The 22,731-nt window shown below is 40.3% G+C and overlaps 1 protein-coding gene across 4 annotated transcripts in view; it reads left to right on the forward strand.

Moving 5' to 3' along the window:
- LOC126175627 (zinc finger protein 143-like) overlaps positions 1–22,731 on the forward strand; it is a 118,613-nt gene that overhangs the window by 88,698 nt on the left and 7,184 nt on the right. For all 4 annotated transcript variants that reach the window (XM_049922513.1, XM_049922515.1, XM_049922514.1 and 1 more), the window contains exons 7-10: positions 9,330–9,531; positions 10,425–10,633; positions 20,563–20,808; positions 22,195–22,332. In XM_049922513.1, the coding sequence (XP_049778470.1) occupies positions 9,330–9,531; positions 10,425–10,633; positions 20,563–20,808; positions 22,195–22,332 (795 nt within the window). The remainder of the gene's footprint in view (positions 1–9,329; positions 9,532–10,424; positions 10,634–20,562; positions 20,809–22,194; positions 22,333–22,731) is intronic.

Consider the following 22,731-nt stretch of genomic DNA (forward strand, 5'->3'; position numbering starts at 1 on the left):
ATCAATAAATCTGTACCAAACTTTGGGTTGGCAGGCCTGGGTAACCAAGAACCAAGAAGGCTTCCTCTAAGCGACCCATGAATAGGTTGGCGTACGAGGGGCCCATCCTGGTACCCATGGCTGTTCCCTTTAATTGTTGGTATGTCTAGCCTTCAAAAGTGAAGAAGTTGTGGGTCAGGATGAAGCTGGCTGAGGTAATAAGGAAAGTGGCTTTAGGTAGGGTGGCAGTTGATCGGCGTGAAAGGAAGTGCTCTATCGCAGCGAGGCCCTGGACATGCAGAATATTTGTGTATAAGGAAGTGGCCTCAATGGTTACAAGGATGGTTTCCGGGGGTAACAGATTGGGTAAGGATTCCAGGCGTTCGAGAAAGTGGTTGGTGTCTTTGATGAAGGATGGGAGACTGCATGTAATGGGTTGAAGGTGTTGATCTATGTAGGCAGAGATACATTCTGTGGGGGCTTGGTAACCAGCTACAATGGGGCGGCCGGGATGATTGGGTTTGTGAATTTTAGGAAGGAGGTAGAAGGTAGGGGTGCGGGGTGTCGGTGGGATCAGGAGGTTGATGGAGCCAGGTGAAAGGTTTTGTAGGGGGCCTAAGGTTCTGAGGATTCCTTGAAGCTCCACCTGGACATCAGGAATGGGATTACCTTGGCAAACTTTGTATGTGTTGTTGTCTGAAAGCTGACGCAGTCCCTCAGCCACATACTCCCGACGATCAAGTACCACGGTCGTGGAACCCTTGTCCGCCGGAAGAATGACGATGGATCGGTCAGCCTTCAGATCACGGATAGCCAGGGCTTCAGCAGTGGTGATGTTGGGAGTAGGATTTAGGTTTTATAAAAAGGATTGAGAGGCAAGGCTGGAAGTCAGAAATTCCTGGAAAGTTTGGAGAAGGTGATTTTGAGGAAGAGGAGGTGGGTCCCACTGTGACGGAGGATGGAACTGTTCCAGGCGGGGTTCAATTTGGATAGTGTCTTGGGGAGTTGGATCATTAGGAGTAGGATTAGGATCATTTTTCTTCGTGGCAAAGTGATATTTCCAGCAGAGAGTACGGGTGTAGGACAGTAAATCTTTGACAAGGGCTGTTTGGTTGAATCTGGGAGTGGGGCTGAAGGTGAGGCCTTTGGATAGGACTGAGGTTTTGGATTGGGAGAGAGGTTTGGAGGAAAGGTTAACTACTGAATTAGGGTGTTGTGGTTCCAGATTGTGTTGATTGGAATTTTGAGGTTTTGGAGGAGGTGGAGCTGGAAGTGGGAGATTGAGTAGATGGGAGAGACTGGGTTTGTGTGCAATGAGAGGAGGTTGAGGTTTGTTGGAAAGGTTGTGAAGGGTGAGTGAGTTGCCTTTCCGGAGGTGGGAACCAGGAGATTGGATAGTTTTTTGAGGTGGAGGGTGGCATGCTGTTCTAATTTGCGGTTGGCCTGTAGGAGGATGCTCTGAACAGCTGGTGTGGATGTGGGAGAGGAAAGACTGAGGACTTTTATTAAGGATAGGAGTTGACAGATGTGTTCGTTGGCTGAGTTGATGTGTAGGTGAAGGATTAGGTGGGTGAGGGCAATGGATTGTTCAGTTTGGAATTGGTATAGGGACTGATGGAAAGAAAGGTTGCAGCCAGAGATGGGAACTTTAAGTGTGAGGCCTTTGGGGGTAATGCCAAACGTCAGACAAGCCTGAGAAAATAAAATATGGGAGCGTAACCTGGCTAGGGCGAAGACATGTTTGCGGAGGGAATGTAAATAAAACTTAATGGGGTCATTGTGGGGGTGTTGTGAGGGTGACATGGTATTAGAAGGTGGAAAGTGTAACACGAGGCTGAAATGAAAATGAAAATAAAAATATATGGGGAGAGATAAAGGTGACTAGAAAGCAACTGGAGATCTGGTGTGAAAAAAGGCGAAAAAGTGTTGGTTAAAGCTGGGCTATGTTGATCCTGTGGTGAACTTGGGTTGGTAGACAACGATGTGCCCAAAGGTTAGATGGTTGTGTTGCCGCCAAAACCGTTAAAGGGTGGAGAAATTCAGGAAAATTTCGAAAAAACTGCGTGTAAATGTATTAAAAGGAGTGGTTTTGTGGTGGCAGATTATGAAAATGAGGCTATCAGTTGTCTGATGAAGAAATAATGACGTTAAAACCTGTGGGAAGCGGCTAAAAATGATCAGTGATGTGTGAAAAACGGAAATGGAAATAAAGCGAAAGTTATTAGAACTGGCCAAAATGGTTGTTTAATAGGTGAAAGGAACTGTTTGTGAACTAGAAACGGTGGATTTTATAGCAGCGGTAGTGTTGAACGCGGAAAAAAAATTTTTTTTGGTTATGGTTTGGAAGTGGGTTACGTATTATTGAGTATATATAGGCGGGATAAAATTGTATAGTAGATTACGGTAAAAAGGAGAAGGTGAATACAAAGTGAAACTAGTGGCAAAAACAGAGAGAGAAAATAAGACGACAGAAAAGATTTCGAAATGCAACAGTAACAATAACAAATGTAATTGTTGGGTTCAAATTAATGATATGGATATAATGGAGGGAAACATACCACATGGGAAAAATATATCTAAAAACAAAGATGATGTGACTTACCAAACGAAAGCACTGGCAGGTCGATAGACACACAAACATACACACAAAATTAAAGCTTTCGCAACCAACCAACGGTTGCTTTATCAGGAAAGAGGGAAGGAGAGGGAAAGACGAAAGGATGTGGGTTTTAAGGGAGAGGGTAAGGAGTCATTCCAATCCCGGAAGCGGAAAGACTTACCTTAGGGGGAAAAAAGGACAAGTATACACTCGCACACACACCCATATCCAACTGCACATATATATATATATATTCATGAAGGATGGATCTCATTTCAGGGCAGGGCCCTGAAATGAGATCCATCCTTCATGAAATCCTCCCCACTCCACCTAGAGTGTCTTTCCGCCGTCCACCTAACCTTCGTAACCTCTTAGTTCATCCCTATGAAATCCCCAAACCACCTTCCCTACCCTCTGGCTCCTACCCCTGTAACCGCCCCCGGTGTAAAACCTGTCCCATGCACCCTCCCACCACCACCTATTCCAGTCCTGTAACCCGGAAGGTGTACACGATCAAAGGCAGAGCCACGTGTGAAAGCACCCACGTGATTTACCAACTGACCTGCCTACACTGTGAAGCGTTCTATGTGGGAATGACCAGCAACAAACTGTCCATTCGCATGAATGGACACAGGCAGACAGTGTTTGTTGGTAATGAGGATCACCCTGTGGCTAAACATGCCTTGGTGCACGGCCAGCACATCTTGGCACAGTGTTACACCGTCCGGGTTATCTGGATACTTCCCACTAACACCAACCTGTCAGAACTCCGGAGATGGGAACTTGCCCTTCAGCATATCCTCTCTTCTCGCTATCCGCCAGGCCTCAATCTCCGCTAATTTCAATCTGCCGCCGCTCATACCTCACCTGTCTTTCAACATCATCTTTGCCTCTGTATTTCCGTCCCGACTGACATCTCTGCCCAAACTCTTTGCCTTTACAAATGTCTGCTTGTGTCTGTGTATGTGTGGATGGATATGTGTGTGTGTGTGCGAGTGTATACCTGTCCTTTTTTCCCCCTAAGGTAAGTCTTTCCGCTCCCGGGATTGGAATGACTCCTTACCCTCTCCCTTAAAACCCATATCCTTTTCTTCCCTTCTCCTTCCCTCTTTCCTGACGAGGCAACCGTTGGTTGCGAAAGCTAGAGTTTTTTTGTGTGTATGTTTGTGTTTATTTGTGTGTCTATCGACCTGCCAGCGCTTTTGTTGGGTAAGTCTCATCATCTTTCTTTTTAAATATATTTTTCCCACGTGGAATGTTTCCCTCTATATATATATATATATATGTGCATTGCAAAATCTTATTTATCTGCTGATACCAAGCAAGTGACTTTTAGTTAAAATGTCTCTCCTGTACGGGAATATACATAATGAATGTACAAGTGCAGGTGTTGACACATAGATGACGACATATGGAAGTTTGGGTCTTGCTGTAAAGCATGCTCAGTTAGCTGAAATGGTTAAGGTGGTCATTTGTGACAAGTGGGAAATCCAAGTTCGAGTCCTGGTCCAGCACAAATTTTCAAGTTGTCATTCCATTATATAGTTGTAGGTTGTCCACATTTACAACTGTGAATATATTTCATGTAGATATTTTTATGTCTGTGTGCTTTTCTCCTTCCTGCGCAAGACTGAGGTTAAGTGGTGGATGATGGGGGCTATTTTTGTTCCTGGTGTTGTATTGATGAATGACACTATTATTTCCAAATAATGCCTGATTCTTTCAGATGAATCTCATAAGAGAATAAATGTATGTAAGGGTATTGTTAGTAGTCTAATGTGTTATGTTTTAAACAGCTGTCTACATGAAATTCAACGGTGAACACCAGATATTATACTTATGGCATGTTTCTGTATAATGAACACTTTGTGTCTGTTGGCTCAGAAAATTTTTCCATCTTACACCAAGAAATGAAAGTATGCAAAATAAGCTAATTTTCTGATGCCTTCATCAGCAAAACCAGCAATTGCACTTAGAGCAAATGTTGCTGAGCTCAGGCTTTTGAAAATATTGATAATATGTTATTTCTAATTCAAGTTATGATCAGTATGCAGACCCAGGAATTTTATGCAACCAGTTACATATATTTTCTTTCCCCTTGCCGCATTGTTATTGATAATGATACGCCTTGCCTTGTGTAGAATTGTATGAACTTCTTCTTCTTCTTTTTAGTAGGAAAGAAAGGTGCCTTTTACCATGAACCAGTCGATATTGTCTTTGAGAATTTCATTGATTGTTCATTCCGTTGTAGCAGTACTGTTGGGCTTCAATATGATTATTGCATCATCTGCAAAGAGCACAATTTCTGTTTTATCAGTATAACATGGGAGGCCACTTACATATTGCAAGAACAGGAGTGTTCCCAGAATTTAACCCTATTGAATGCCAGTAGTAATTTGTCCCCATTCAGAAGAAGATTCATCTTGAGATGTGCATCAGCTATTTAAGATGGCCATTTGCTTGATATCAATTAAATATGAAGTGAACAACTTAGTTATTATACCTCAAAAACCATGAACTTTAAGACTTTCCAAAAAAATTAAAATTGTGATTGAGTTGGTGATGGGGTCTTATAAATGGAAAGTAACTTGTTAGTTTTAATCTATAGTTTTTTATATTTCTAGTTTGATTGCTGAGTGCCCCAATCATATTGAAATCCAAGTTTGGTCAATTAGAATGCCACAGAATCTTAAGAAAACTTTTAGAAATTAGCAGCACTCTGTAAAACTGTTTCAAAGTAGTAAACATTATAGAAAATCTGTTCCTATACGTGTATGTTCTAAGATATGAGAAGTGATCGGAAACTAAGGTTACAAGGCTGATGTTCCTAGATTTTTATCTCTTACAATGAAATTAGTAATTTGAGGTAATCCTGATACATGTGGTTGGCAGCTGTGCAGAGTTTCAAGGATCCGTCACATACAGCACTAGTTGTAGGTGACTCGTTTGGAAAACTGCTCTCAAAGGAATCTGATTAGGTATTCAATTTCTGTGAGCAGAACTTGTAAGCATGTCTGAAATTCATTGGTAGCTTGTAGAGGTTCACAGACAGACTGTAATATCATGTCAGTATGTCAGAGAATGGTGTCGAAGTTCATTACCACTAGAGAAAATGTCACCAACAAGAATTACCATGGCTGACAGAGTTGGCATTAACAGATTGGAGCACAGCTTGCATGGTGGAGCTGATTCAAGACAGTGGAAGGACCATGTTATGGCATGTGATGGTGGAATTGGGAATGTCGTTGGGAAGCATTTGTCACATTGTTCGTGATATTCTGCAGTGTTGGAAAGTTTTTTGCTGACTGCTTCCATGAAATTTGACCAACCAACACAAGGAGAAGTGTACAAGGACAAACCTGTAACTTTTGCAATGGTTCTCCATGGAAGGGGCAGTTTCCCTCACAGCAATATCATGGGTGACAAAACATGGATCCACCACTACACTCCCAACAGTAAGTAGTCACTAGTGGAGTAGAAACACCCCTCCTCAGCAAAAAGGCAAAGAAGTTTGAGGAGACTGCCATCTGCAGGAAGGTGATAGCCACAACGTTTTGGGACATTGTGTCACACTTGTGGAGTTTTTGGAAAGAGGGAAAACAGTGACCACTGATTGATACTGTATGACCTGGACATGATTGCTCAAAGTAGTCAGGAGGAAATACTCATTACTTCCAACTGAGGACATCATCTTCCTTCATGGCAAAGCATAACCTCATACAGCCAAGAAGACCACAATGCTGTGGAAGTAGTTTCGCTGGGCCATCGTCAACCACCCCCCACCCGCTGTGGTCCCAACCTCGCACCAAGCGACTTTCTTATTTTTCCTCACTTGGAGGGACACCTAGGAGGCTGATGATTCGCTTCAGGCTAGAAGGTGGAACACTTTGTGATAACGTGGCTGAATGCACAAGGACAGCATTTTTACCAAGAGGTTGTATTCAAACTCATCCCAGAAAACTAACCTAATGTATGTACTATCAGTTGGCTGTATTGGTTGTCATACTTCATAGTAGGTAATTAGCAAGTAATCCTTGATCAGTTTCATGTAATATTCTGTACTTACATTCGTTAAGTGACTGTAGTGTCTGTTGTCTTATAAACTATTAAGATGTCCATAAACAAATCTGAATGACAGAGCGTGTAAATAAAGTTTCAAGACTGATTTTTTCCTGAGTAGCGGTGTGCGTGCAGACCAGTCTCACCACCTGAGGCGGGTGGTGGGGGCTGTCGGCTAAGTGAGCCAAGCATTGGCATTCGCTGGCAAAATTCTGGGGTCAAAACATTGAAAGTTTAGGGAGTGTCCGTTTCAAAATGTCATCAAGAAATCGGAGTGTCTGAAATGCAGCGGCTCTTGGAGCAGCGGTGTTTAATCAAATTTTTGTGTAAAACTGGGAAAGACCAGTATGGAAACATTCAAAATGATTCAAGAGGCCTATAAAGAATACACCTTGTCACATGCTGTGATTTTCATGTGGCACAATAGGTTCAAAAATGGCCATGATGACTTGGAGGATGATGAACTCTGTGGAAGACCTTCAACAAGCAGGACTGATGAAAATCTGGCCAAAGTGCATCAAGTTTTAAACAGTGATCAACATCTCAACATCAGAAAGGTTGCAGATGAAATGGGTTTGAATCACCAAACTGTTTCAGCTAGTGACAGAAGATATAATGATGAGAAAAGTGTGCACAAAACTTGTCCTTAAAGTGCTCTCAGATGAACAGAAGAAGCAGCACTTGGCTGTTTCACAGGAAATGGTTGAATGTTTGCAAACCGAACCTAATTTTTGGACAAAGTGGTTACTAGTGAAGAGACGTGGCTGTTTGAATACGGTCCAGAGTTGAAGAGGCAGAACTTGGAGTGGCACACCTCCGCATCACCAAAGCCGAAGAAAGCCCGCATGAGGAAGTCACATGTGAAAGCATGCTTATTGCTTTCTTTGGTGCAAAAGGAATGATCCACAAAGAGTTTGTGCCTGCCGGACAGACTGTCAATGGTCAGTATTATTCCGGAGTGGTCCGCCATTTGAGGGATCAAGTGTGCCGAGAGAAGAAAGACGACTGGGTACTACACCATGACCATGTGACTGTTCACACCTGCTTCACTGTCACTGAAGTTTTGACCCAGTTCAACATGGCAAAGAATTTTAGTCTGATGTATGAAAGTATTCAATAAATTTCATGTTCTGATGCAATTCTTGAAAGTTTATTTACACATCCTGTCTGTTAGTGTTTTTCAAGGAACATGTAAAAACTATGTGCGGTTACACTGATGTTTCCATTTGTTTTGTGTTTGCTGTGAGACTGAGTATGCATACTGGAGATTCCTTGCACTGCTAATCATTCATATAAATGTTACAAGAGTTTCTTGTGAAATAATTCTGAAAGCATTCTTCATTGAGAGTTGCATGACTGTCATTACGGCTTTATGCAGTGCTGAATTTTTCCATTGCACCAGTGTGGTCGGCTACTTACTTGTTAATCATAATGGAGAAATGTTATGTGTGTAGATATTTTTAGATTTCCAGAAAGCATTTGGCACTGTGCCATACTGCAGACTGTTCATGAAGGTACAAGTGTACAAAAAAAGATTCTCACATACTGGGGTGGCTCGAAGACTTTTTAAATAATAGAACCCTGTATATTGTCATGGATAGTGAGCGTTCAATGTTTATATGGATATCATTAGGAATGCCCCAGGGAAGTGTGACAGGATAGGGTGAGCAGCAGTCTGCAACTATTTGCTTATGATGCTGTAGTACACTGGACTGTGTCATCTTTAAGTGAACATAGGGAAATACAGGATGACTTTACAGAATTTTTATTTTGTTTCATGAATGGCAGAGTGCTCTAAAAGTAGGAAAATGTAAGTTAATGCAGATGAGTAGGAAAAACAATCCTATGATGTTCAGATACGCTATTAGTAGTGTGCTACTTGACACAGTCATATTGGCTTTGCACAGACATTGCAAAACAAACTGAAATGGAATGATCATATTGGGTTTGTTGTGGGGAAGGTGACTGTTCAGCTTGGCTTTACTGGGAGAGGATATTAGGAAAGCAAAGTTTGTTTATATAGAAGACAGAGTATAGGACACTTGTGTTACGCATTCTTGAGTACTTCTCAAGTGTTTGGGGTCTCCACCAGTCAGGTTAAAGGAAGGCATTGAAACAATTCAAGAGATCTGCTCCTAGATTTATTATTGGCCAGTTCTATCAGCATGTGAGTATTATGGAAATGTGTGAACTCAAGTGGGAAGCCTTGGAGGGAAGAAGGTATCCCTTCAGCAAAACTCCATTGAGAAAGTTTAGAGGACCAGCATTTGCAACAGACTAAGAATCTTCCTACTGCCACCAGCATACGTCTCACATAAGGACTGCAAAGATAAATAAGAGAAATCCGAGCTTATATAGAAACATACAGACAGCCATTTCTTTTCTAGCACCATTTGCAAATGGAACAGGAAAGGGAATACTGAGCAGTAGTATAAAGTGTAGTGGCTTGCAGAGTACATATGGAGATGTAAATGTTATCACATATGGTTATCTGTTAATACTAATATAATATAATACTAATATATATATATATATATATATATATATATATATATATATATATATATATATATATCTGTGTGTGTGTGTGTGTGTGTGTGAGAGAGAGAGAGAGAGAGAGAGAGAGAGAGAGAGAGAGAGAGAGAAACAAGACTGTTTATTTTAAATGAATGCATGGCTTCAATTATTTCAGGTTCATGAACGAACACACACAGGAGACAGGCCATTCCGTTGCACTGTTCGGGGTTGTGATAAAGCATTTGCAACAGGCTATGGTCGGAAAGCCCATATTCGTACACACACTGGTGAGAAGCCTTACAGGTGTCCTGAAGACACATGCAAGAAAGCCTTCAAAACTTCTGGAGACCTTCAGAAGCACTTACGTACTCACACAGGTAAACATTATTTTGCTTTTTGTTTGCTCCAATCTGTAGCAGAATTACTTGATATTAATTAACCTGTACTATTATTGAGACAGTAAATGTTATTGTGCATTGTAGTTGACAGATGTAAAGCATTGTGGAAGATATACAAGGAAACATGTGATAATGGTGCTTGGAGAATTAGGACCAATGCAGAACTGTATGAACTGTATAAAAACCCATCGATCACCGTAGGTGTAAACAGAAGGAGATTGCAGTGGTTTGGACATGATGTGCGAGAATCAAGGAACAGCGGGTGCCAAAGAAGGTACTGTCTGCAGAGCCAGACAGTAACTCTGTGGAGAGACCAAAACTTTGATGGCTCGAAGATGTAGAGAGAGTTCTGAGAAGATTAGGTGTGCAGAACTGGAGAAGTTTGGCAGAGTCAAGAAGTGACTGGAGGAGACAGGTCTTCAACAAAGCCAGGTCCCTCCATGGGCCATAGTGCCGGAAAAGAAAGCTGAAGCTGTACCTTGAGTGTGATATATTGTATGACCAAAGACCAACTGCCTTTAACTTAATTGTATCTAAGAAAGAAGATAGATGAGAGATGATGGGTGTTCGATCAGTTATCTTTAATGTTGGTATGGTAAAAAATTGCAAAGAAGTCATCATTTCTGAAGTACTTAGCTATGGGCATGTTAAAGTTATCGTGAGATTTCATCTACATGGTTGTCATTCTGACAATGTAATCTCATTCCAAATACTAATTTCAAGAATTTTAAATCTCTTCCTCAAGAACTTTTATTGCTCGTGCATTGTTGTTTTCCTGTTGTTCATGATATACAAAAAGCTGATTACTTTATGTTTATATTCGGTGGGACTTGAGGTGGTTATTGTTTTATATGAACATTTTGTCTTTTCAGGGGAACGCCCATTCACATGTCCAGTTGCTGGTTGTGGACGCTCCTTTACTACATCTAATATACGAAAAGTGCATGTGAGAACACATACTGGTGAACGGCCTTATGTTTGTAATGTTGAAGGATGTACAAGAGCATTTGCATCTGCAACAAATTTTAAGAACCATCTCAGGATACACTCTGGAGAGAAGCCGTATGTTTGTAGTATTAAGGTACGCATGTTAAATACACATTTAGAAAATTGTGTGTGATATAATGCAAAGCCATATAATAAAATCATTCTAGGTCTTTTCACCTTGCAATTTTGTGTAATTTCTAATATCCTTTCTTTTCTTGCTTCTTCTGATCTCATCACAACAGTATGCAAGGCTCAGATAGAATGTCATGTGTACACAATCCCTGAGATTGCATTGTAAGTAGCAGTTGCTGAACGTAGCCCATTGGGAACAGCAGAGTTCCGGTCAGCACCAGTTAACACCCAACTAATACCAAGTAGGAATACTTTTGAGTGCAGCTAGACTGCAACTAACATGAAGCCCTATCCATCCTGTGTTCTTGGGAGCAAGTGGAAAAGCAAAATGGCTCGTAAATAATTTCTGAATATTAGAGACATGAGTCATCAACAGGTTTCATGCTGTCCATCCTTTACCATATTGTAAACAGATTGTAAACCAATTCACAAAGAAAAGGAAAAGTCAGTCAGTGTAAACCTTTGAGTAGCAGTTTGGTATTAGTCAAAGCTTTGACAAGAACCATCTTCATTGGTATCTCTGGCTGTTGTGGTGGGCCGATGGTGCCAGGACTGGAGGTCCTAATGGCACAGCCTCCCCCCCTCCCCCCTCCCTTTCCCCAGTGCTCACTATCCTTGTAGCAGCACCTTGTGTCCTCTGTGAAATATGACCATGTCTGCACACACATAGGAACTCCATTCTGCTGCAGCTGTTAGCTAAGTATACTTATAAATAGTGAGTTCCAGCACAGGCTTCCTTGGAAGTCGTAACATTTTGTGGACTTCACTTGTGCTTTAGAAGTCCTGCCCATCCACTTCCTTTCTGAATTACACTCCAGGTGGGACTGGTGTGTATGCCATTCTCCACACAGAAATCTTTGAATTGTGAGGATACAAACTCAGGACCATTGTCAGAGTATATGATATGGGAGTATTCCCTTAATGACAAAAATTTTAGTCAAAGCCCAGAACACATTGCACGTGGTGGATGTGAACATGGGGGGAAAGGTAAATTATAGAGAATGTCAACCGCCAACAGCCACATTGCTACCTTGAACTGGCCCATGAAGTCAGTCTAAGAATATATCCGTAGCAAGTAACTGGTGTTGCCAGGGACTTCATTCACATCATCACCCATTGCAGTTTATAGAGCAAGTGTATGATCCATCACCGAAGTGGAGGCAGAATTGATCATCCTCTGTTACCAATAAGAGGATCCCGTAGTGGATGTTGAACCTGTTGTGCAGTGAGATACAAATGTGGAATTTGCTTCCATCTGTTTTAGCACATAATCAGATCACCCAATCCGAACAGACAAAACAGCAGATAATCTTTCATTGTAAATTGGATTACCGTGTGGGCTGCAATGGGAAATTCTTCCGAGATGTGTGACAAGTTGGAAATACAGAAATATAGAAAAGAGTCCAATGTTGCAGTTTCTTGCATTTTTTAACAGGAACTGCAGGGCAAATAATAAATTCAGCAACTTATGGTCCACTCAAATGGACCTTTGTTCTGTAAATGCACCCACAAAACTTCCAAATGCCATAATTATATTGTGGCCAGCCTCCTTTTTGTTTTGAGGGTACTTCAACTGAGCTGCTGATGGGTTTCTCACCTAATAGCAACTGGGTGATTCATACTGCTGAAGTACTTACTAGAGACAGAGAAACAGTACCACACTATAGAGGCAGTGGTGATGAGCGTAAGTTGCTTACCTGGCATAAAAGTAACCAGACTGGGAACAGATGTCTGCCAGTTTATGACATAGACCACTTGAACTTGATGCCCTTAATCTTGAGCTATTTCAGTGAGTACAAAATTTTTACAGCATCTGGGAGAAATTTGCCATAGTAGTTGACCTTGCCTGGGAAAGTTGAATCTTAAAACATGTTCTGAGCTCAGATGTAAAGTGGTATATTGAGCAGAATGATATCCTCTGTGCCAGCCATCATGGATTCCGAAAACATTGATCATGTGAAACTCTTCTCACATGGCATGCTGAAAGTTACAGATGAAGGTGTTCATGTAGCTGCAGTGTTTCTTGACTTCAGAAAGGTATTTGACTCAATAACACACACACACACACACACACTTATTTGTGACTGGATTTAGAATTTCTTTCTGGAGAGGACACAGCATCTCATCTTGGATGGAGAATCATTGACAGATGTAGAAGTAACTTCAGGTGCGCCCCATCGAAGTGTGTTGGGACACATGCTGTTCATGTTGTATCCAAATGACCTTGCAGACAAGGTAACCTCAGACTTTGGCAGTGGTGCAAATATTGGCAATTTTCAGACACATAAAACTTTGTTCTTTGCAAATTAAAACAAAACAAAACTTAGTATCCTGTGTATCACAGTTAGAATCGGTCAGTTCATACTAATACCTAGGTGTAACAATTATATTATGAAAAGGATAGGTTGCTAATCACCATTAAGAAGAGGCATTGAGTTGCTGACAGACAGAATAAAAAGACTTGTGTATGTTTGAGGTTTTGACCAAAAGGCCTTCTTCTAAAGTAGAAAATACTCTCTCTCTCTCTCTCTCTCTCTCTCTCTCTCTCTCTCTCTCTCTCTCTCTCTCTCTCCACACACACACACACACACACACACACACACACACACACACACACACACACACACACGACCACTGTCTCTGGCCTCTGAGGCTGAACTACATGTAGCAACTGTGCCTGCTTGGAGTAGTAGTCTGTGAGTGGTAAGGCTAAGGAAGAGGCTGGGACAGGTAGTGGGAAGGATAGTAGGGTAGAAGTAAGGGGAAGGTGTAGCTGCTAGGTGCAGCCGGGAGGCTTGGGTAGGGGGGGGGGGGGGGGGATGACAAATATAGGAGAGAAACAGAAGAGGAGGAAAAAGTCTAGTGGGCACATTAGTGGAATAGAAGGCTGTGTCATGCTGTAGTGGGAGAGGGAAAGAGGAAAGTTATAGGTGGGTGAAGGACAGAGACAAGTGAAGGTTGGGGGGGGGGGCAGGGAGGTTATGGGAACATAGTATATCTTGCAGAAAGAGATCCTTTCTGCACAATTCAGAAAAGCTGGTGTTGGTGGGAAGGATCCACATGGCACAGGCTGTGAAGCACTCATTGAAAGGAAGCGTGTTGTGTGTGCAGCATGTTCAGCAACAAGGTGGTCCAGCTGTCTGTTTGTCACAGTTTGTCAGTGGCCATTCGTGTGGATGGACAACTTGTCAGTTGCCATGCTCACATAGTAAACAACACGGCAATTGCAGTGTAGTTTGTAGGTCACATGACTGCTTTCAGAGGTAGCTCTGCATTTGATGGGATAGGCAATGCTTTTGGCTGGACTGGAGTAAATGGTTGTAGGAGAATTTATGGGACAGTCTTGCATCTAGGTCTGTTGTGGGCATATGATCCTAGAGGCAAGGGGTTGGGAGCAGGGATGGAGTAGGGGTGGACAAGAATTTTGCATTGGTTCGGTGGATGGTGGATAGCATTATAATGACTGTGATTTTGATGTAATCTCTCTCCTGATTCGCATTCCTCTGTCTGATTTGTTATGGTCAGTTGAGGTTAGGTCGAATTAAAGAACCTGTTTCAACATGGGTGGACTTCACTAACTGTACCATCAAGACCATGGTGGACTGGTGTGTTGAGCATAAATGTCAGTCACATTTTATTCAGTGAGTGACCATGTGAATGGATGATGAAGTTGCGACAGGGAGCCCTTTGTCACCTGTTATTGCTGATCTGGTTATGGAAGATTTCGAGGGATATGAGTTACAGTCAGTGGCATTGAAACCTACATGCTTTTTCAGATATGTAGATGATACTTTAGTTGTTTGGCCTCATGGAGCTGAGAATTTAAATGGCTTTTTAAAACAACTTCATTAAATTCATGCAAGTGTTCACTTTCACGGTGGATACAGAAAAGGATTGTAGCCTTCCCTTTCTTGATGTTATGGCGAAGAGGAATCTTGATGGTATGTTGGGAAATGCCATTTTATAGGAAACCAACTCAGACCAATTTGCATCTTCATTCTGATAGTTTTTACCATATGGCTCAGAATGAAGTGGTAATCTGCATCTTGGTTCATAGGGCCAAGACACCTCAGACCTGGAAAGTTTTGTCAGCTGAGTAGGCCCACCCCAAAATCACCTTTTTGCGAGAATAGTTGTAGTGGAAGCGAGAATAGTTGTAGTGGAAAAACAGATCAGACACATGTTATGCTATCCACCAACCTTGAATTAGGTGAGTGATGAAAATAAGGAGTTAGCTCCAAGTCTATGATATTTTGCCGTAGGTAGGTAGGAATTCCAATGGGGTAGACCATGTTGTGTTGAAGCATTAAGTGAAGTTTATTTTTTGATCGCCATCTAAGATCAGGGCCCTTTTATGGTGTGTAAAGGATGATCTTGGTTTACATAAGATACGTGTCTACTGTATCCTTTTCAGTTGTGCCATGTCATACTTCAGTCAGACCATCAGGACCATGGAGGACTGGTGTACTGAGAATAAGCATTGCATGCACTTAAGTAAGGGAGTTGGAACTCCCTGTACTGACAATGTTAAATTTAGTGACTTGGCTTCCCTGTATTTCAGGAACCAATGTAGCCATGACATGAAACTTTTACAGGACATTAAACAGTATATTCTGTGTCTGCTGAACTACAATAATTGTATTTCAGTAACTGTTTTTCGGAAATACAGTTTTTTAATTACACAGTTAAAATTATGTGTACCTTTTTTGTATGTTATCCTAAATCATTTTAATTATATATAACATTATGTTCGTTTTAGTTTAGTAGACTCAGGATATGTATGTTATTACTCCCTGAAAATTTAAATACTCTATTCGAAGTGGTTTCTGAGATTTAGGGAAAAATGCAACAAAAAATGTAAATTTTCGGGAACGGCTTCTCAAGTTTCAAAAGACTGTAACTCACTTAATATATGCTTAATTTTTATTTCTAGTCACTCAGAAGCATGGTGCCCCATACTATATGTCATCCTCTTGATCTTTTTCCAAGTTTTTCTTCTTTCTGGTCTCTTAGTGGCCAACTGTGGTGCATACTCTGCTGTATCAATGCGAACCTTGTCCATCAGTTCAAGTTGTCTGATGCAGTTTTCTCCAGGATTAATTCGCATATGCTGGAACACTTTGGCCCTACCAATGTTACCATCATTAAAAGCAATAACAGCATCACTGAACCCCCACTTAGTGTCTTCATTCCACCAAAACATTTTTTGGTAAGTGAGTCCGTATAAGATTACTGAATGACTCATTGGGATTTTGAGTCTGACCATACAGACACTTCTTCAGTAATTCAGGATTTGCCAGGTCTCTGTAAATAGGTTTTATGATATCCATGACTGCTGCTGGGATGGAATGTTTATGGCTGTATGAAGTGTTTGAGTACTGGGCATTGCACATTGCAGGGCAAAGATGGTGTACTGGTTTTTTATTAGTTGACAGTCTGTGGAAGAAGGTAGCCCATACTGCCTGCTTCAGTTTCAACAAATCCTTAATATTATTTCTAATGGCCATCCCATAATACTGCTGTAGTTCATCAATCATTTTGTCTGCCAGCCTGCCTCTTATGGTTTTACCATCAGAAAGTTTCTTGTCTCTCAAACTTTGTTCCAGCTTCCTCAACCTGGTGCCCATTCTCTTCTGGATGTGACCAGCACATTCCAGTTTTGTGATCATCTTCTCACCATAAGGCTGAGCAGCTACCACACTGTTATATGCTTTTGAGTCTCCATCACCTAAAAACTTAGTGTAACACACTCCCCTTGAGTTCACAGATCGACCAAAAATTTCAATAGATGCAGAGGCCTCCATAGCACCACTTGTTCCTTCATAATTTCTGTCAGAGATATGCCCTTCTTCATTCCCTGGTTTACACTTATAACAATGTTTGGTTAAAATCTGGAAATCTATTACCTTTCCAGTATCCACACTGGTCACCACAGCAACAAAATTCTTAGAACTGTAGCCGTGCTTCTGCCAAATGCCATCAAAAGCTAGTGGCGTGTCAGCCATACCATCATTTATTTCAACAGCTTCATTTGCAGCACCCTTCATTGACTCACATGCAACAGATTCCACAGCAACTCCAATAAATCCTGCATACTTGTCAATTTTACAAGGTGGGCGTGGCATATTCATCACAGCACACATTGTTTCTGCTGCAGTGTGTCCTTTGTCAATAGCTCTCAATCCATATAACCACCTAACATTTACTTCAAAATAATTATCTTTACACTTATCAGAATTCCAAAATGAATTGGTATATTTACAACTGGCACAATTAATGATAAGTTTCCTGGCTAGTCCACTTGATACGTCACTGTCTTCAAGTAAACTAACTGACCATCCACATATTTTCAACACACCTATTCACCTAACACCTTTGTTAGGATCTGTAAATCTGTCAGGCTATAGCCTAACCTACCATTTAGATCATTTTTGTTTTGAAAAAATGTGTATCACAACATTTTATTTTAATCTTTGAAGCACTAATGGGTGTTTCTCCAGATACTGATGATTTTGCCTGTATTTCATTGCCTGCAACTTCACAAGCCACATGTTGAACACAACTTTTCCTTTATTCGAAAATATATTACCATGAAACCCATGTTTCTTAAAAACACTTTGTTTTGGCATCATACTTTACTTTTTGGGAGTTTTATCAATCTATGCATCACTTTTCCTCAGAAAAACATTAGCACTTCAACATACAACACATGTTTATACTATGAAATGGCATCTCTCTGACCCACACAAAAAGTAGATAATGCCTGTAGCACTGATATTTTTGACATGGTAATGCCTTTATTAATCATGATTACTCTGCAATGCACAATTAAGTACCTGGCAGATGGTTCATTGAACCAGCTTTTAGCTACTTCTGTACTGAAACTTCCTGGCAGATTAAAACTGTGTGCCCGACCGAGACTCGAACTCGGGACCTTTGCCTTTCGCGGGCAAGTGCTCTACCTCCTGAGCTACCGAAGCACGACTCACGCCCGGTACTCACAGCTTTACTTCTGCCAGTACCTCGTCTCCTACCTTCCAAACTCTACAGAAGCTCACTTTTCCTCAGAAAAACATTAGCACTTCAACATGCATAGAGTTTGGAAGGTAGGAGACGAGGTACTGGCAGAAGTAAAGCTGTGAGTACCGGGCGTGAGTCGTGCTTCGGTTGCTCAGATGGTAGAGCACTTGCCCGTGAAAGGCAAAGGTCCCGAGTTCGAGTCTCGGTCGGGCACACAGTTTTAATCTGCCAGGAAGTTTCATATCAGCGCACACTCCGCTGCAGAGTGAAAATATCATTCTACTTCTGTACTGTTCCATTCTCTAACAGCACATGGGAAAAATGAACACTTAAATAGTCAAAGGTGATTTGACATGGATGATCAATGCAGATCAATATTGTGAGACTACTAGAACACTATGGTCAATGATCCAAAATTGTAGATGCAGAATGCTTTCTCATGTATTTTGCTTCCTCAAAATCATGCCTGCTCTCACTAGGCTGTTACACCCAGAGACTAGCTGGATCAATTTGAATGGTAAATTAGTATCACCTGTCCCACAATTCGAACCTCTCTCTTAGCGGGTTTCTTTTCTGAAAGCTCTAAGATTTCCTGGGCGGAGGGTATTTTGGGAGTGATGCTTAGATGAAGAATTCAGTAAACTGTTGGTCTAATAACTGGTAGCAGCTGCCTGTGATACAGGAACTCTAAAGCCTGTCATAGTCTTCATTTCCGGGTTGGGATATTTACGGTGCTTTCCCACTTTCCTGTGTCTTTCTTTCATTCTTCTTCTGTAAGTGTTTTGACCCAGTCCAGATTCCTTCTTAAACTCATCCTTATTCAGTCAGTCCATCTTGCTCCAGGTCTCCCTCTTGCCCTCAAAGTTGGCCTCCATCATTCGTTTTGGTATTCTTCTATCTTCAGTTCTCTTTACATGTCCAAATCATTTTAACCTGTTCTTCCTAATTTCCTCATTCAGCTTTGTGCTCCAGTTTCATTTCTGACATCTTCATTTCTCTCTCTCTCTCTCTCTCTCTCTCTCTCTCTCTCTCTCTCTCTCTCTCTCTCTCTCTACCTCCCCCCTCCCTCTGTCCCCTCCCTGCCTCCACCTCCTCCTCCCCACCCCCCCTCCCTCCTCCCTCCGTAATTGTCTTCCGTAATATGCTTCTAAAGCACATATGCAGATATTTTATTGCTTAGGTAATCAAGGTCATTATAAATAAGCTTCAGTTTTGTAAAAGGTATTTTTCTATTAGTAAAATGTATTCTTGAATTTATAAAGCTAAATGTACTTCCTGTATGAGCCCCCATCCCCTGGTACATTTGATGCAGTTAATTTGTCTTTGAATGCAAGTTGTGCGGATGACGCTATTCCAAATGACTGTCTTATCTCCAAATAGAGTCAGAAGAATTTAGTGTGTGACAGTAGTGTTTAGATTCTGCAGCTGCCACCTAGACCTCTGGGTTACACGTAAATGCTTATAGCATGTGGGAAGACACATTAAATAGTACTTGACCTTTATCCTGATATTATCTTTTTTGAATATGTTCTTCTTATCTTTGTTCTTTTTTACTTCTCAAAGAAATGACATTGGTAATTTGTGACAGGAAAAAAGACCAATAAAATGATTGACTTTAATTCCCACCACATAATATTTCTGTATCCCTACAAGAACATTATTCATACTTTAACCTTGATGTAACTTATTACAGCTTCACTGTGCAAGAGGGGGTGGGTTATTGCCAATAATCTTTGGTACTTGTGGCATATAAACAGAAAATTAACATTTGTTCATGGGTATTGGAACTGGAAAACCATAATCAGACTGGCATACATACAATACCTGCCTTTCACAATAGGCAAATTTAATTTGTTGGTTTAATCTAGGATCTGCATAACTATGGCTTTCCATTACTCCAGAGGCTTCTAAATCTAGTTATCCCTGCATTGAGGATAACATAAACTGTTTATTTTAGCATCATTTCTGAACCTCTGTACATTAATATTTGCTACAAATACCTACCCAGAAATATACCATGCGTTGCTAGTCATAGCCCTAGGAGTTTTCTAGCTTGTCAAAATTTACTCTTTCATGATCAATTTTCTATTTCCTTTAAGAGAACATTGTTATCAGCCAAAGGTAAGCAATGTTTTGAAACAACTAAGTTTGTATTCCAGAAGTAGATGATGCTATTTATCTTAATTTTTAAGAAATGTTTTCTACAACTGGGTCAGCGATATCAGTTCTTGTGTCTGGTTTCAGTTCAGCTTAAGCATTGTTTGATCAGAGAAGAGAACGGAGAGTCTTTAAAAATAATCTCTGCATTATATGGTGATAATTTGTTAGATAATTTATATAAAAATATGAGAAACTGATACTTCAAACAATTAAAATAACAACAATATTATGAAAAGGACAGATTGTTACTCGCCGTGAAGGTGACATGATGAGTTGCATCTCAGTGTGCCATCTTTATGGTGAGTAGTGGTCTATTTTTTTCATAATATTGTAGAAATTGATTCTTAACGGTTACATTACACATGCCAAAAGTTTCTGTATTCATAAATGACTACAGAACTGAAACTTCCTGGGAGACTTAAACTGTATGCCAGGTAGTTTCAAATCAGCACACACTCTGTTGAACAGCAAATATTCATTTTGATTACAGTATTGTTTAAATTAACTCATAGATGTCAGTATTTTGATGCTTACTACTTTATCCGTGACATAAGCAGCTATTGTCTTGTTTCTGATTCACAGTTTTAAATTTGTTTATTTATTTTCTGTATTTTCATTATCATTGAAATATATTTTCTTTTTGCAAGTATCCAAATTAATTCCAGAGACATTTTTTTTATATTTATAATAATTCTTTATCTTTCATGACAGGATTGTGGTAAACGTTTCACTGAATATTCTAGTCTGTATAAACACCACATGGTCCACACTCAGCTGAAACCATATTTATGTGGAGTTTGTGGAAGACATTACAGACAAGCCTCTACTCTTACAATGCACAAGAGAACAGCTCATGGTATTGTAGAAGTTGATGATGGCACCGAAATATTTTTTGGTGACAGAGTCCTTGAGTTTGCAAACAACGAATCTGTCACAAAAGGGAAAAAACTTAAAACTGTGAGTATAATTTTAATTATGAGTTTAGATTTCTGTGATATTTCCTGGATTACATTCACTGTACTTTCAACACTCAGACCATTGCAAATTAGGACAAAAATGCTTATGTGAAGGAATCTTGGACAACTCGGCCATTTCTTCATGCAATGAAAGATAGATTTGTGTGGTGCCAACATTCTCAAAAGATATTCTTGACGATGGTGTGACAGTGACTTCACAAAATTATGAACTTGCACAAAATGAAGCAAACAAGAAGATATTTTTTCAATAAGCCAGAGCAACTTCCCACGCAGTGGGTGTAAGCATAAAGTTTATTTATGATTCAGTTCCAAATCACTTGATTTCTCACAATGGAGACATCACATGACCACTGTTTGCCACACCTCACAAACGATGATGGTCAAAGTAGAGAGGATATAAAATATAGACTGGCAGTGGCAAGGAAACCGTTTCTGAAGAAGAGAAATTTGTTAACATCGAGGAAGATTTAAGTGTCAGGAAGCCTTTTCTGAGAGTATTTGTATGGAGTGTAGCCATGTATGGAATTGAAACATGGTTCATAAATAGTTTAGACAAGAAGCGAATAGAGGCTTTCAAAATGTGTTGCTACAGGAGAATGCTAAAGATTAGATGGATAGATCACCTGACTAATGAGGAGGCACTGAATAGAACTGGGGAGAAGAGGTATTTGTGGCACAACTTGAATAGAAGAAAGTATCAGTAGGTAGGACACATTCTGAGGCAGTAAAGGATCACCAGTTTAGTATTGGAGGGCAGCATGGAGGGTAATAATAGTAGAGGGAGACCAAGAGATGAATACACTAAGCAGATTCAGAAGGATGTAGATTGCAGTAGGTACTTGGAGATGAAGAAGTTTACACAGAATAGGGTAGCATGGAGAGCTGCATCAAACCAGTCTCTGGCCTGAAGACCACAACAACAGCCTGAAAATAAAATTTATCAGAACAATAACTGCATGAAGAAGCAACTGAGGTACTAAAAGAATGGATCCATTGGAAACTGGTTCAAGTACCAATAGAAATCCTTCCGAAAGTGATGAATAACATCAACACATCCCTGAAAGAATGTGTAACAAATGGCCTCTTACCAGAGTTATCAAAAAATAGTCTATTTATTTCATTTTCGTATTGCTTCACTTTGACACCATTAAAAAGGCAATAAAAACATCCTTAGAAATTTTTCTTAACACGCTTTTCAAAATCACTATTTATTCTGCCTCATTCTTTATAATGTGAGTGTAAGTCATTATAATCCTAACATTTAATCATGGTATTTATTGTTTTCATTCAACAGGTTCACTCTGTAATGAGCAAACTGTAGTCTGTATGCTTTAGCTTTTAACACACAGGTTTCTTACTATTGCAGTTTCCAGGAGTGAAAAAAGATGGTAGCACATTGGTGGCCTTACAAACATCAGAAGATCCAAATGCTGTAGATGCAGTCCAGGGCACAACAAGTCGATTAGTTTTTGTCACTGATGCTGTGAATTTGGCAGACCTAGAAGTAAGTTGACCAAAAAAAAAAAAAAAAAATCAATGATGTTAATTCACTGTGCATGCATTTACCTTTTGTCACAGTAAAAGGCTGGAAATAAGACAGCAAGGAATAAGGATTTGTCCTGCCAGATAGTGATATCAATGAAACTTTATGATGATAAGCATGCTGCAACTGACAAAAATCCAACATCAACTTGATCTGTGGAATGGTTTTGTTTATACTCATTTTTCAAGTGGTAATGCTGTGTGTGTTTCATCCAAATGTAGAAACTGGAATACCACACAGTCAAATAAACTATTTCGTTTGGACTATTTATCACTAATAAAAATTCACCAAAAGTTGGTGAAGATTTTATAAAAAGCCAGGTCCTTCATGTCTAACACTTAAGAAATGTATGGCTGAATT

Source organism: Schistocerca cancellata, chromosome 3, assembly GCF_023864275.1.
Source record: "Schistocerca cancellata isolate TAMUIC-IGC-003103 chromosome 3, iqSchCanc2.1, whole genome shotgun sequence".
NCBI lineage: Eukaryota > Metazoa > Arthropoda > Insecta > Orthoptera > Acrididae > Schistocerca > Schistocerca cancellata.